Raw genomic sequence first — 12,145 nt, 5'->3', positions numbered from 1 at the left:
ATTCTAAGTCACGTGGCATGTAGCTTGACTGCGCAAGATACTTCGCAGTAAGCAGCTGCGTTGTGGCTCGGCGCTAAAACCAACCAAGTGGTTGTATGATAAGTAGGTAGGTACAGTACGCCCTCAATTTCACCCAAATGGGGTTTACCTTTGATGCAAAAGCCAGCCTTATGCATTGAGGTAGCTTACCATGCCGAAAAAAAAGGTTCAAAAAAATCTTAACCGTTCATGCCACTGCAGCAGGCAAGTATTATATATGTATCATTAGGTGTTTTTTTATCCGTGACCGCCGTCTAGCAAGCTAGGCAGCCTGTAGTCTAAATGTTGTCTAAAAACCAATCAAAGTCGTGGCAGAGTTTTGTGAAATGGATCTACCGACTTTCTCCTCTTTTGCCCGAAATCCATTAAAATGGGAAATAACAAGAAAACAAAAGAAGAAAACAACAGTAAAAGTGTTTTGCAACGAAAACGCTAAGCAGGCGCAACTGCAGGCGAAAGCTTGGCGTTGCTCTTCATCACCTTGGTGATGGCATGGCGAATTGTGGTCCCGGCCCGTTCAATGTCCTTCCTGGACAGGCCAGAAGTGACACAGACCTTGAGCGCCGGCTGGATGGTGATGTTTTCCTTAGGCCCAATCGTATTGAGCACCGGCTGGATCTTCAGACGTGTGATCCAGACACCGTTGGCTAGTGACTATTGATACAACAGCGGGTTCAGGTTAGCAAAATTCAACAAGATGAATAAAAAAGCAAACATGCTAAATATACAACATATATATATATATGCATACCTCATCGACACACTCCTGAAGCAGCCTGTTCTGGTCCTCAGCAGTAAGCCTCCTCGACGCAATAACCTCGGGCTTCAGCTGAAGCAGCAGGATCGGGTTGTCGATGGAGCTGGTGCAAAAGACCCAGTCTGAGCGAGGGTCGAGCTGCGCCCGCAGAGCCTTGATGTTTTCGCGGCACTGCGACAGGATCTCGGGGTTCGACTGCAAGAGGTTCAGCGTCTCGCTGGCCGTCACAGCCGTCATGGCCGGCAGTGCTGCTGAGAAGGTGTAGGCCGTCGACATGATGCGCTGGTGCTCCACGACGTCCCGCGAGCCCGCGCAGAACCCACCGCCCGCGCACAGGGGGCCCGCCATCGAGCCCACGATCATGTCCACCTGCGTCGGGTCCACGTTCTGAGCCTCGGTCAGTCCGCGTCCGGTGCGACCCAGCACGCCAAATGACCACGTCTCGTCCAGTATCAGGCGAAACTTGTATTTCTCCTTCAGCTCAATCTATTTTGACCGCATCCAGCATCGCACTGTTAGCCCATACCATCCCCATCATATCTTTGTTAAAATCAGAGAAGAAATCAAGGGACTGCCCACGTACCAACTTCGGGAGGTCGGCGATGTCTCCAAGCAGCTCAGACAACGCCTCGATGACGACGAACCGCCTCGTCAGCTTCTTGTTCTTGGCCTGCTCCTTGGCAACCTTCGCCATGGCCGCCTCCAGCTCCTCCATGTCTCCATGCCCATGCCACCTGATGCTGCTCCTTGAAAGCTCCAAACCCTTGCGGATGGAATAGTTGGCCATGCGGTCCGCAATGATCACATCTCCACGCTTGCAGAATGAAGGGATCACGCTCGTGACGGCCGAGAAGGCGTGCGCGTAGATGATGCAGCCCTCGGTGCCGATGTAGGCCGCAATGTCCGCCTCGGTCTTCATGTGAACGTCTTGGGTACCGTAAAACTGCGGCGGGCCGCAGGGGCCCACGCCGTAGGTCCGCAGGGTCTGGATCGCCTTCTCCTTGATCTGTTCGTTGGCGTTGAAGTTGTAGTAGTTGTATGTCGAGAGGTTCGTGACCGTGCGTCCGCTCGCGAGCTTCGTCTTGGGCCCTGTCGGTCCGACTATCACGGGCAGCTTCTCGGCCTCGGCCTCCTCCTGCGCCGTCCTTGCTGGTACGAGCGGCTCGGGTGTCCAGTCTTCGACCAGTTCGTCGATCTCCTACAATGAGAAGATGCCAGTTTGTCAGCTCAGTTGGGAACCTAGTGTGAGCGAGCACAGCGACGTACATCCTCGCGCAGCTTAATAAAGTTCTGCTTGTGGGTGGAGTAAGATGGTGCCATCAGGTACCGGATGAAAAACACAACGAGGACCAGCTCAATGGCGGAGCGAACAGGATCGTTCTGGTAGCTGGACTTGACATAGCGAATCAAAACCGCCGAGCCCGGCACCCTCTGGAATGCATGCGATGCCTCGTCCAGCCAGAGGGTCAGTTTGCTCTGCAGCTCATGAAGATCCATGATGGCGGCGGCGGAGGCGGCGGGTCAACTCGAGAGACGGTTGTCTATGCACAAAGGGCCTTTGGGTCGAGTTGGGAGGAGGTACTCCTAGAAAAATAACCCACACAAGGTAAGTGTATGCGTGTTGACGATGTCTTTTTTGGTGGCGGGTTGTGGCTGGCTTGAGTTGGCCGAAAAGTCCAAGGGTCTATTGCACAACTGGATTAAAAAAAAACAGCTTACAAACTAGAAATAGAACTAGGACCGTTGGGAACGCGAGCCTGCAGGGCACAGGCAGCTGTCATCGCGTCCGTCAGCTTTGCAATTGCTGCGGGTGGCTCGCCCCTGAAATTGCGACCATGGCCCCACGGTCTGTGCACGGTGTGTCGATCAATTGCAACACCAATTTGACAACCAGTTGGGCAGAAAATCATCACTGTCCAGGCTCCCGCGTCAATCGACGGGACAAAACTCCAAACACAACAATATTCTAATAGAATGTGCCCATTTATATGTGTATATAATATAACATGATGCCCGTGGCAGGCCCCATTAGCTCAAGTATTTTTGTACCTTCAAAGCTGGATTGTTCACCCTCCCCCGCACCGGTATTGTGAGAACTCAATCAAAGTCGTGCGCCGAGACGAACATGCCAGATAAACCCGTACTCAACTAGCCACTATTCAATCATCAGACAATGCAATAGTATCAGAGATCCCCAAAGCTAGAGAAAAATTGGCAGTATAATTATCGCGGCCCGAATCAGCTGGGTCACGGTCGTAACGGAAACAACATTTGCAGAGCCGATCTAAAAATGGAACAAGACAAGAAAAACAAAGCCTGTGTTTTGCAGTGCCGCCCACGCCAAAATAGCTACTTCGGGTTTTGTTATATCAAAAGATGACTAGGGAAAAAAAGCAACCATTGCGAGAATACCAGCAATGACATGATATAACTAACAAGTTTGCCGCTTCAAGGGCAGCTTGCAAGTCTCATGTCATTGCACAAAAAAAGTAAAAAAGAAACATGCTCTCCTCCGGTTATGTGTGATCGCTGAGCGAGAAAAAAAAGTATTATACATTCCATTTCAGTTATCCAGCCCGGCTCCTCTAGCTTGTTTTTTTTTCTGTAGTCAAACAAACCCTTAGGAAGTAGGGAAGGCAGGACCGGTTCGTCTTGTACCCGTGTGTTCGAAATTCGTGTTGTTGTTGTCATATCCGGCGGGTTGAATCAGGCCGGAATCAGAGAGGAATTTAACATTTGTTATGGCCTTTGGTGGCATATCTTTAACAAATGAGACAATGATCGCCGGGCCTGCGAGCAGAGCAAGGAAGAGTACGAGGAGCACGAAGTACAAGATCGCATAGCGAACCACACGCCTCGTCCTCAGCTTGGACTGCTTCATCGAGTAGATAGGGGGTCGAATTTGTTGACTAATTCAGGCAAGTTAGTAAACATGTTCCGCATAGAGAAAGTGATACAAGGAGACGGTACTAACCTGGGACGAAGCCAGAAAAGCATCATAGAATGCAGCTTGTCAACCTGGGGAATGAGGATGATAGGCAGCATGAGGAAGAGGATAATGTGACCGAGAATGAAGTCGCCTGCAAAGAAGGACATCTCGGTGATCTTGCAGAGAAACTCTCTCGCCGGCTGCGAAATTGTATGCCAGCCCATGGAGTACCACTTGCCGGTCCAGAAAGCAATGTTGGCCTGATCCGACTTGAACTCTCGAGTCAGACCGGCAGATACGATCAGCTTCAGAAGGAAACGTTGGACGCAAAGAACAACGATCATTCCGAGCAGAGTCGGGGCCGCCTTCCATTGCTGGAGGATATACAGTGCCTCGAAGAAGACGAGAAGCATGATAACAGCAAAAGCATGTGCAATGGCAGCAAGTACGCTACCGAACTTCTTGCAACACATGCTGAGTAGGGGACCCATGAAACAGGCCATTGCGAACATGATCAGACACACACCGGCGTTGACGGCGATCGGGGCAATGGCGACTATTCCGATCCTGAGCAGTGCTGCACTTGCCTTGGGGGTGGGCAAGTTGGGGTTTTTATCTGCCGTGACACCAGTTTGGGCGTTGATGAAGAGGTATGGAATCAGCATCACGACCGCCAGCAAAAACGGTGAAACGAGCTCGCCAAGGAAGATGTTCATGAATGATGCCCGAGGTACGTCTCCGGAGAGTTTCGAGCTGGGGTCTCCGACGGCCTTTCGCTTGTAACCAGTGAGACGAGTTCGCGAGAGTCTGCAGTAGGCGATCCACGATGATGCGTGCGATCGAGAGTTTCCACGAGACAACCACCGCAGGTAGTCACGGTAGTCAATGAAGAAATCATTCCAAGCAAACTGGTGGGGGTTGTAGAGGAACGGCGAGATGACGAGAGCCAGCAGAGTGAGGTAGAAGTATACCAGAGCGCCTTGCCAAACAGTCATGGTAGCAAAGATAAGCATCATGAGTAGTCGTGCGCCGAAGTAAATCGACGGGCCGGCAAATCGAGAGAAAAGAACGCCGAACGGAATGCGAGCAGTGGCAAAACCACGACCGGTACCAATGTATCGAGCACCGCCGAATGACAGGTTGTTATGGACCGCATTGGCGTAGATCTGACAAACGAACACTTCAAACAGGGGCGAGAGGGAGCAGATCTGCTTCGCGAGACGAGTAGCCGCGCGGAAGAAACCACGCTCCGTCAACTCCTGAACGACTAGAGGGATATAGGACAGACAGAGGACGAAAATAATCGACAAGATACTCCTGAAAACCCAATCCACTAGTGCGTCGGTGTTCTGGCATCCAGTAGGGAAGAGCTCGTCGGTGATGGGAACGTTTCGGTTGTAGTCGCAGGGTATGGTCTGATTCCTCAAGGCTCCTATGTTGACGAGTGTGATCATGAACATCTGGATAGACAACATGATGAAGATGTTGTTGATATGGAAACCAGGGTGAGCATAGTAGAAAGACAGGAATCGATCAAGCGGGAGTTGCGTGCCGAGGTAGTAGTACTCGCGAGACAGCATCTGCTCGCCCATACCAGTGCCGATCTTGGTGGTGAAGTTCAGAATCGAGCCGAAACCCAAATCACGACCTTTGCCACATTGGTAGTACTCGCAATGCTTGATACGCCCACCACGAAGGATGGCATTCATACCGGCGTAAATGTCCTCGTTCAGGTGGAGACCCTTTTGCGCTTTTGATACACCACCTCGGGTTGTCATGAAAATTCCGTTGAGGAAATCGGGATGACCGTAATGGAGCTTGCCACCGATCTGAGCCAGCGTACGAGCAAACAAGGTTCCGAAAGTCTGTTCCTTTCCGGCAGCGACGTCTCCGAGGATACCAATGTTCTCTGAGAAAATGTACTCACGAGCACCCAAGATGGCAACAGGCGATTTGACGGCATTCTTGACACCAGGAGTGTACGGCGAGGTGTTGTCCGTCTTCATCTCCTCGAACTCGGCCAAAACACTGCGAATCTTCAGACATTCCTCGAGATAGTTGTCCTGGTTGGCGTCGATGAGTTGAATGTATTCACCGCGGTAGAAGATGATACAGTGGTTCTGGTTGTCAGATTTGCCGTCACCAAGAATAGGGTTACCGGAGAGCTGGATTCGGAACTTGGGCTTGCGGGCGCCGTTCTCCATTATTTCAGAGTGGCCGTCAATCAGGGCAGAGTACAAACGAGGCTCCTCCCCTTCGTTGAGAGGTGCCTCTTCGTCGAGATAGGCAATCTGCAAGTCGGGGTACGCACGCAGCAAGAATTCGGCGTTTTCCATCTCCTCCTTCTTGAACTTGGCATAACGTTGCATGGAAACAATGAGCTTGAACTTGCGACGCGCCATGCGCTCCAACTCCCGTTCTAACTTGTCAGAGTTACCGCCGAACATTTGAACAACCTCGGGATTCTCCACACGGTACAGCAGCTTAATGGCACGGCTGTAGTTCATGAAACCGGAGATGGTACGGTAGAGAGTCTGCGAGCGAAGAGAAGACCAAATACGAGTCCGGAGAGTGTACTCGGGTGCCGAAGACTTGAAACCGATGCAGTAGAATGGCAGATCGTCAATCTTGCTCTTGGCTGTGTCCTTGTCATTCTTCTCGTCGCCGTTGAATTGAGACGTCTCATCTGCAAGAATCTTGGTGTCCTTGACGAAGCAGTCCCACTCGTGGGGGTGAAGTTGCTTCAGGTACTCGAGCAAAGTGACACGAGAATACGGCTCGTCTTCCCTGATAATTTCTCTCAGCGACAAGAGAATCTTTTCGCTGTAGTGAGGGATCATGACAGTAAAAGTGGGCATGTTGTCAACCGGCAGCGGCTCAGGAATCGGCGTCGACAGTGAGTGGGCGAAGAAAGAAATGCGACGCTCTGCTTCACTCTGAGCGGGGAAAAATTCCGTCTTGAACGAGTGATCTTCTTGTGACACGAAGAACGTGGGAGCCCTAAGAGTCCGCTTGCCCTCCTGCTCCGACGGGACTTGATGGTAAAGAAGCTTCTGAACGTGGTCGATGGCCAGAAGATGCTCACGGTACATGGAAATGACGATAGCGTTCCAGATCTGTGAAATGAGGACCTTAGGCTTGTACTTGACCTCCATGTCCGTGGTTGCCAAGACCTTTGAGTAGATGCGCTTAGGCATGCGAGAAAAGATGTTTCTCCATGGAGTCAAGATAGAAGCACCCAGGTAGAAAGATCGCGCAATCGAGAACACGCAGTTAACCAGGACATAGAAAAGATATGTGTCGAGGAAGAAGAAAATAAGATCTGTTACTCCCATAAGACCAGCAAGAATCTTAGGTTGGAGTGTGCACAGGTACTGCTTCAGGATGGTGTCACCAAGACAGCTGTCGACGTTCATCAACCACAAGTAGCGGAGAGGGTCCTTGAAAGACAAAGCCAAGTAGACGTATGACTCGCCCATCTTGGCACCGAAAACGATCAGCCACAAGAGGTATGAGAGAGCCATATCGTTGCCAGTAAGTCTAGGATAGCTGGCGGTGAATGTCTGACTTGCGACATAGCGACGAGAGTTCTTCGTCAGGTAGCTGCCGAAAAGTCCACCAAGCGGCATTATGGAGAAGAAGAGGAAAGTCGCCACAGACACGAAGAACTGGACAATGCCCAGAATGAGCGCGATCTGAGTCTCCTGGCGAGCCCTGACGGCTTCAACGGTTCCAGGCAAAAAGACATAAACACCAGGACCGGCGTTGATGACAAAGATGAGAATAAGGAAGAGAAGCTTCTTGGTAAGATGCTGAGCTCCGGCCCAACGACGAGGTACATACGCCCACTCGGAGCATGTAGCAATGATCTGGATCAGGGATGCGATACAACCACCGAATCCACAGATAGACCACACAGCTGCGTTAGGGGGCTTTTCGTTTCCTTGCTGGGTGTAGTTGGGGACCAAGAGCGTAGGAGCGTTGAATGCCGTGTAGTACCACCACATGGTCAAGTGGATAATCCAGATACGGTTGAAGTTAACAACCAGATGGAACCACGACCGAGTCTCCTTGTAGGTCTTGAAGAAACACTTCTTCCAGTTGACATCTTTGAGCTTGAGGTAACGTTCCGCGGGAGGCACATCGGTCAGTTTTGACTTGTCTCCCAACACAATGCGCTCGATACCTTCCGGGTACCAGAAAAGCTGGTTGCAGTCATCATAACCGATAATGTTCTTGTGGTCACGCTCGCGACGAACGTATACACCGTCGACAATCTCGTAACCTTGGTCTCGGACGTACTGGTAGATGGGAGTGATGACGTTGTTGAGGAACGTGAACTCCTCTACCGGCTCTACGAGGTTCTGGCATGCAGGCGAGTTGAGGTAGTCGTCCGCACACTTGAAGATGAAGCACAAGCACTCAGGCATGAAGCGGACCTGGTTGGCTTCGCCCCAGCAGAGCAGGTACAAGGCCAGCTGTCGCACACGGTCGTGCTGTGACATGCGGTTCATGCGTGTCTTCCACCTGTACTCGGCCGCTTCGAGCGAGTCATCACCTTCCAGGCTCTCCAGGGTCTCGGCCTCATTCTCGGCGTCCTTCTTCTTCTTCTTGTTCTTGCGCTTCAAGCCCTTGCCCTTCATGTTGGCAAAGCCCACGGCATCATCGAGATCCAGATGAGCGGCGAAGTACCACTTGCGGTAGTTCGCGTTGTCACCTCCAATGTAGTCTGCATGAAGCGACAGGAGGGCCTGGTTCGGGGTCATGCGTGAGGCACGCGAGTCGAGAAGAGTCATGAGATGGTCGTACATGTTCCTCATACTGTCGCGCTGGAATCCAAACTTCGAGGTGAGGTCAAGGAAAATATCCTCAACCTCCTCCTTCGATAGAGGAATCTGCGCATCCGAGGTCCAAGCAGGATACGGCTCGCGTGACCTAGCCAGCGCGGCGTGTCCATTGCCATAGTCCATGCCGTAGTTCGGAGTCGAGGCCCCAGAAGAGCGGTTTCCAGCATATGAGATCTGGGACGAGGGGGGCCGGAATCCGCGAGCCTGTCCGTCGTTGTAGCTGTTGTAACGCTCGTCGCCACGCCCGTAGTAGTCGCCATCACCACCACGCATGTCCGACCTCATTGTGAAGTCGCTAAACGTTTCAGACTCATCCTCTGAGCCTTGTCGACGGCCGTAGCCCTGATCATAGCCCTGATCATAGTAACCTTGCTGGTTGTAATAATCGTCTTGGTACTGCTGATCCTGGTTATCGTAGTACCCTCCATCCTGTTGATAGGGGTTGTTCGGATCGGCGTTGTAGTAGCCACTGCCAGTAAAATGTTAGCGACATCCAGATAGTATTCTTTCGCTGCATGAAAGACCTACGATTCGTCGTAGTAGCCATCTCCGCGGCGACCTCCTTGGCCACCGTTGTCATAGCCATTGTCGTAGTACTGTTGCTGTGAATGGTCGTCATAGTAGGCATCCTGACCTCCCTGCTGACTTCCTTGTTGCCGGCCATAGCCGTCATCGTAGTCGTTCGGGTTAGGCCGTTGCTGGTTTGGATGTCCCGACATAATGGGCAGTCTATTGGTCTGGATCGTGGCAGGTTAGCGTGCTGCAAGACAACGCGCTTCGAGAATGAAAGGCAGTGTGACACAACGCTACTGTGCGTCGTGACCGTCCCCGAAACCGTGGCAGGGCGACCGACTTACCAATCAATCATAAACTCATGGAATCGAAATCACAACTGCAGCCAAAAAAAGAAAAACCGGTATTATTCGCAGACAGATTAGGTCGAATTAGATAGCGGGTGACTGCTGCAATGATTGTGGCCGGCCACAGCAGTGCGTGAAGCGAGCGTGTAGTCTAAGTTGTTGTTGTTTTTCGAGGATTGTGTTTCTTCTTGCCTCTCTTGAAGATCGAGAAACTAGCGATCGTTCTCGGTCCGAGAGGACAGTTGCTGCTGCTCAAGAGAGGGACACTTGGCTCAGAGACCAATGGATTGGGCTGGAACTGCCTGTTGGAAGGTCGAGTTTCCTGAGAATTCCAATGCCGCAGCCACGCGCGTTCCCAAAAGGAGAGAACTGAGGGAGCGAACAGGCTTTTTGAGCGAGCTGCTTGCTACCTTTTTGCTTGTTGATGATTGGAAGGCGAAACTAGGGATGCAAAAGAAAAAAAGAAAAAGAAGAAGAAGTTGGACGGATGGGACGACTGGTCTGAATCGGACGGAGTTGTCGATACAGTCAGTGCAGTGCAGTGCAGTGAATGAATGGTAGGGTAGGCGCTTGTTTGTGACGTGCGTCCGCTCTGCTTTTTTGGTGGCCCGCAAGTTGAGGGAGTAAAAAAAGGGGGCAGGAACGTTTCGCTGGGCGGGTCGAGTCGGTGCCAATTGACTCGTGGGTCTGGTTGTAGGGATTCTTCAAGGACGCCGTTTCTGAAGAACGACTAAGCAAGGTTTTTGCTGCTTACTCCCTTCTCAGCACCGCGAAGCGATTGAACAGGACGCAGAGCGACTTGTAGTCGAAAGCCAAATCCCAAGAAAAACGACGGAATACAAAACAAAATTAATAAACAGCGAATGTGGTTGTTGAATTCTTGAGGGAGAAAGGGGAATCTGGTCAGAAAAAAGGGAGATCGAAGCCTGTTGGCCCAAGCTGATTTTCCGGACGCTACTTGTGCAGGAAGATCCTCCCACAATTGTGGATGTCGAGTGGCTGTGGTGCCACCGTCCACGTTCCGTATGAGCTTGAAGGGTGGTGGGTGGTGGAGGCAAGGCTTGGCGAATTAGGCTCCGTTTTGGTCCAGGCATTGCAGGGGAAGACAGAGGAGAAAAGAAAAAGAGGAGCGAAGTGCCCCACTCCTGGAACCTTGCTTGAAGCCAAGTCGCTTCGGCTGAATAGTGTCTTTCCGTCACGGCCATGCCTTGTGGACTCTTTTTTTTTTTTTTTTTTTGGCTTGATTTTATGAAGCCAGCCTTCAAAGAGTTCAAACCGGGTGTGGCTCGTCAGGCTCCAGGATAAGCCTTGTCTTGAGAAGTGTGAAATCCGCGCCGTTTTTCTTCAAGTAAGGGATGACCGAGACTGCACGAACCGTCCGACCAAACAAAACAGCCATACAATACTACTATGTTGTATGTACATGCTACTTGAGATGGTTTGTTATCAGCTCTGCTTCACAATATTTTCTATAAAAAATACAAAAAAAAAAATTATATAAAAAATAAAACCACACTACTGCACAGGTAGGTTTTTGCCTTGCGAGTCACGGACTGGTCGCGAAAAAGTGTCCATTTTGCCACGCACATGAACTCAGTAAGTCAGTCAGGCTTGAGCTAAGGTGTTGTTTGCTCTTCAATGCCGCCAAATTGATGTTTGCTGCCAGTCTAGAGCGGGCGGGAGCGGGAAGGCCACGTCCATGCATAACGTACAACTTGCGCCTCTAATGTTTGCTTGTACACAGATGCATTGTAGGTGGGTAGGTAGGTAGATAGGTAGGTAGGTAGGTAGGTAGGTAGGCATGTCATGTATGCAACCAGTAGCTCGCTTTTTAGCTCTCTTTGGACGACAATTAATTAGCACATTGATACGAGAGGTTGCAGATGGCAGGTGTGGTGGACGAAAGGTAATGGACGATGCACGTCTGCAGCTTATTGGCTTGTCATACTTTGAGAATGACTGGCACGTTTTTGTACACCTGGAAATGGCCACATCCACATCAGATTCAGATGCACCTCTGTACCGGTATTCTATTTTGGCACTGCTTGGGTTCGTATCGTCCAGCAAAAGGCCAGAACCAAGCATCCGTCACGACGGGGGCTTGGCAAATCGGCGTCCAGAAAAATTCCTCCCCGTCTCGCTACTGGCCGGATGGCACTCCATTATTACAACCTGGGAACAGGCAGCCTTTGGCATCTCGATGCTGCCCCTCCGAAAGTGGCGAGAGCGGACGAGGTGGGTTTGGCAAATGCTTTTACTATGGGGGAGTTAATTACGCAGTATTGGTATCTTCTCGGCATCAACAAACATTCATTCGATCGGCATTATTATAAAGTACATAATTTCCCAATTTCCCAATTTCGGGAGACGTGGCGGAGGCATGCAATTGGTTTGAAAAGGGACCCAAAGTTGAACGACCAGATTACAGCTGGTTGGTCGTCCGAAAAGTTGGCCAAAGGGGAGGTGGGGATGCTTACTACCACGAAACGATCCCAGATGAAACGGTCAAGTACCCCCGGCGGCGTTATTGGAACGGCTCGGCCTTTTTTTGTTCTGACCGTATTGACATTGCGACCCCCTTTTCAGTCTAGCGCCCTCTCAATCCCAGTTCCATGCAGGTACCGAGGGCGCAGACATGCAAGCCAACAGTAGGATTTCTTGTTTTTTGGTTGCTTTGTAAACATGCCAATTGGGCTTTGGAACACCAACGGAT

At 51.1% G+C, this 12,145-nt stretch overlaps 2 protein-coding genes across 2 annotated transcripts; both read right to left on the bottom strand.

The window, feature by feature from the left end:
- Window positions 1-219: 219 nt before the first annotated feature.
- On the bottom strand, window positions 220-2,590 carry MGG_00864 (serine palmitoyltransferase 1). The gene is made up of 4 exons (XM_003718060.1): window positions 2,063-2,590; window positions 1,380-1,994; window positions 791-1,282; window positions 220-693 (listed from the first exon to the last, which is right to left on the bottom strand). The coding sequence occupies exons 1-4, from the start codon at window positions 2,291-2,293 to the stop codon at window positions 472-474; spliced, it is 1,560 nt and encodes a 519-aa protein (XP_003718108.1). The 5' UTR covers window positions 2,294-2,590; the 3' UTR covers window positions 220-471.
- Window positions 2,591-2,744: 154 nt separating this feature from the next.
- Window positions 2,745-10,311, bottom strand: MGG_00865 (1,3-beta-glucan synthase component FKS1). The gene is made up of 4 exons (XM_003718059.1): window positions 9,430-10,311; window positions 9,101-9,309; window positions 3,771-9,041; window positions 2,745-3,705 (listed from the first exon to the last, which is right to left on the bottom strand). Exons 2-4 carry the CDS (start codon window positions 9,289-9,291, stop codon window positions 3,417-3,419), a joined length of 5,751 nt encoding a protein of 1,916 aa, XP_003718107.1. The 5' UTR covers window positions 9,292-9,309; window positions 9,430-10,311; the 3' UTR covers window positions 2,745-3,416.
- Window positions 10,312-12,145: the final 1,834 nt, after the last annotated feature.

This window comes from Pyricularia oryzae, chromosome 5 (genome assembly GCF_000002495.2).
Source record: "Pyricularia oryzae 70-15 chromosome 5, whole genome shotgun sequence".
In the NCBI taxonomy this organism is placed as follows: domain Eukaryota; kingdom Fungi; phylum Ascomycota; class Sordariomycetes; order Magnaporthales; family Pyriculariaceae; genus Pyricularia; species Pyricularia oryzae.
This window is presented reverse-complemented; position numbering and strand designations above follow the sequence as displayed.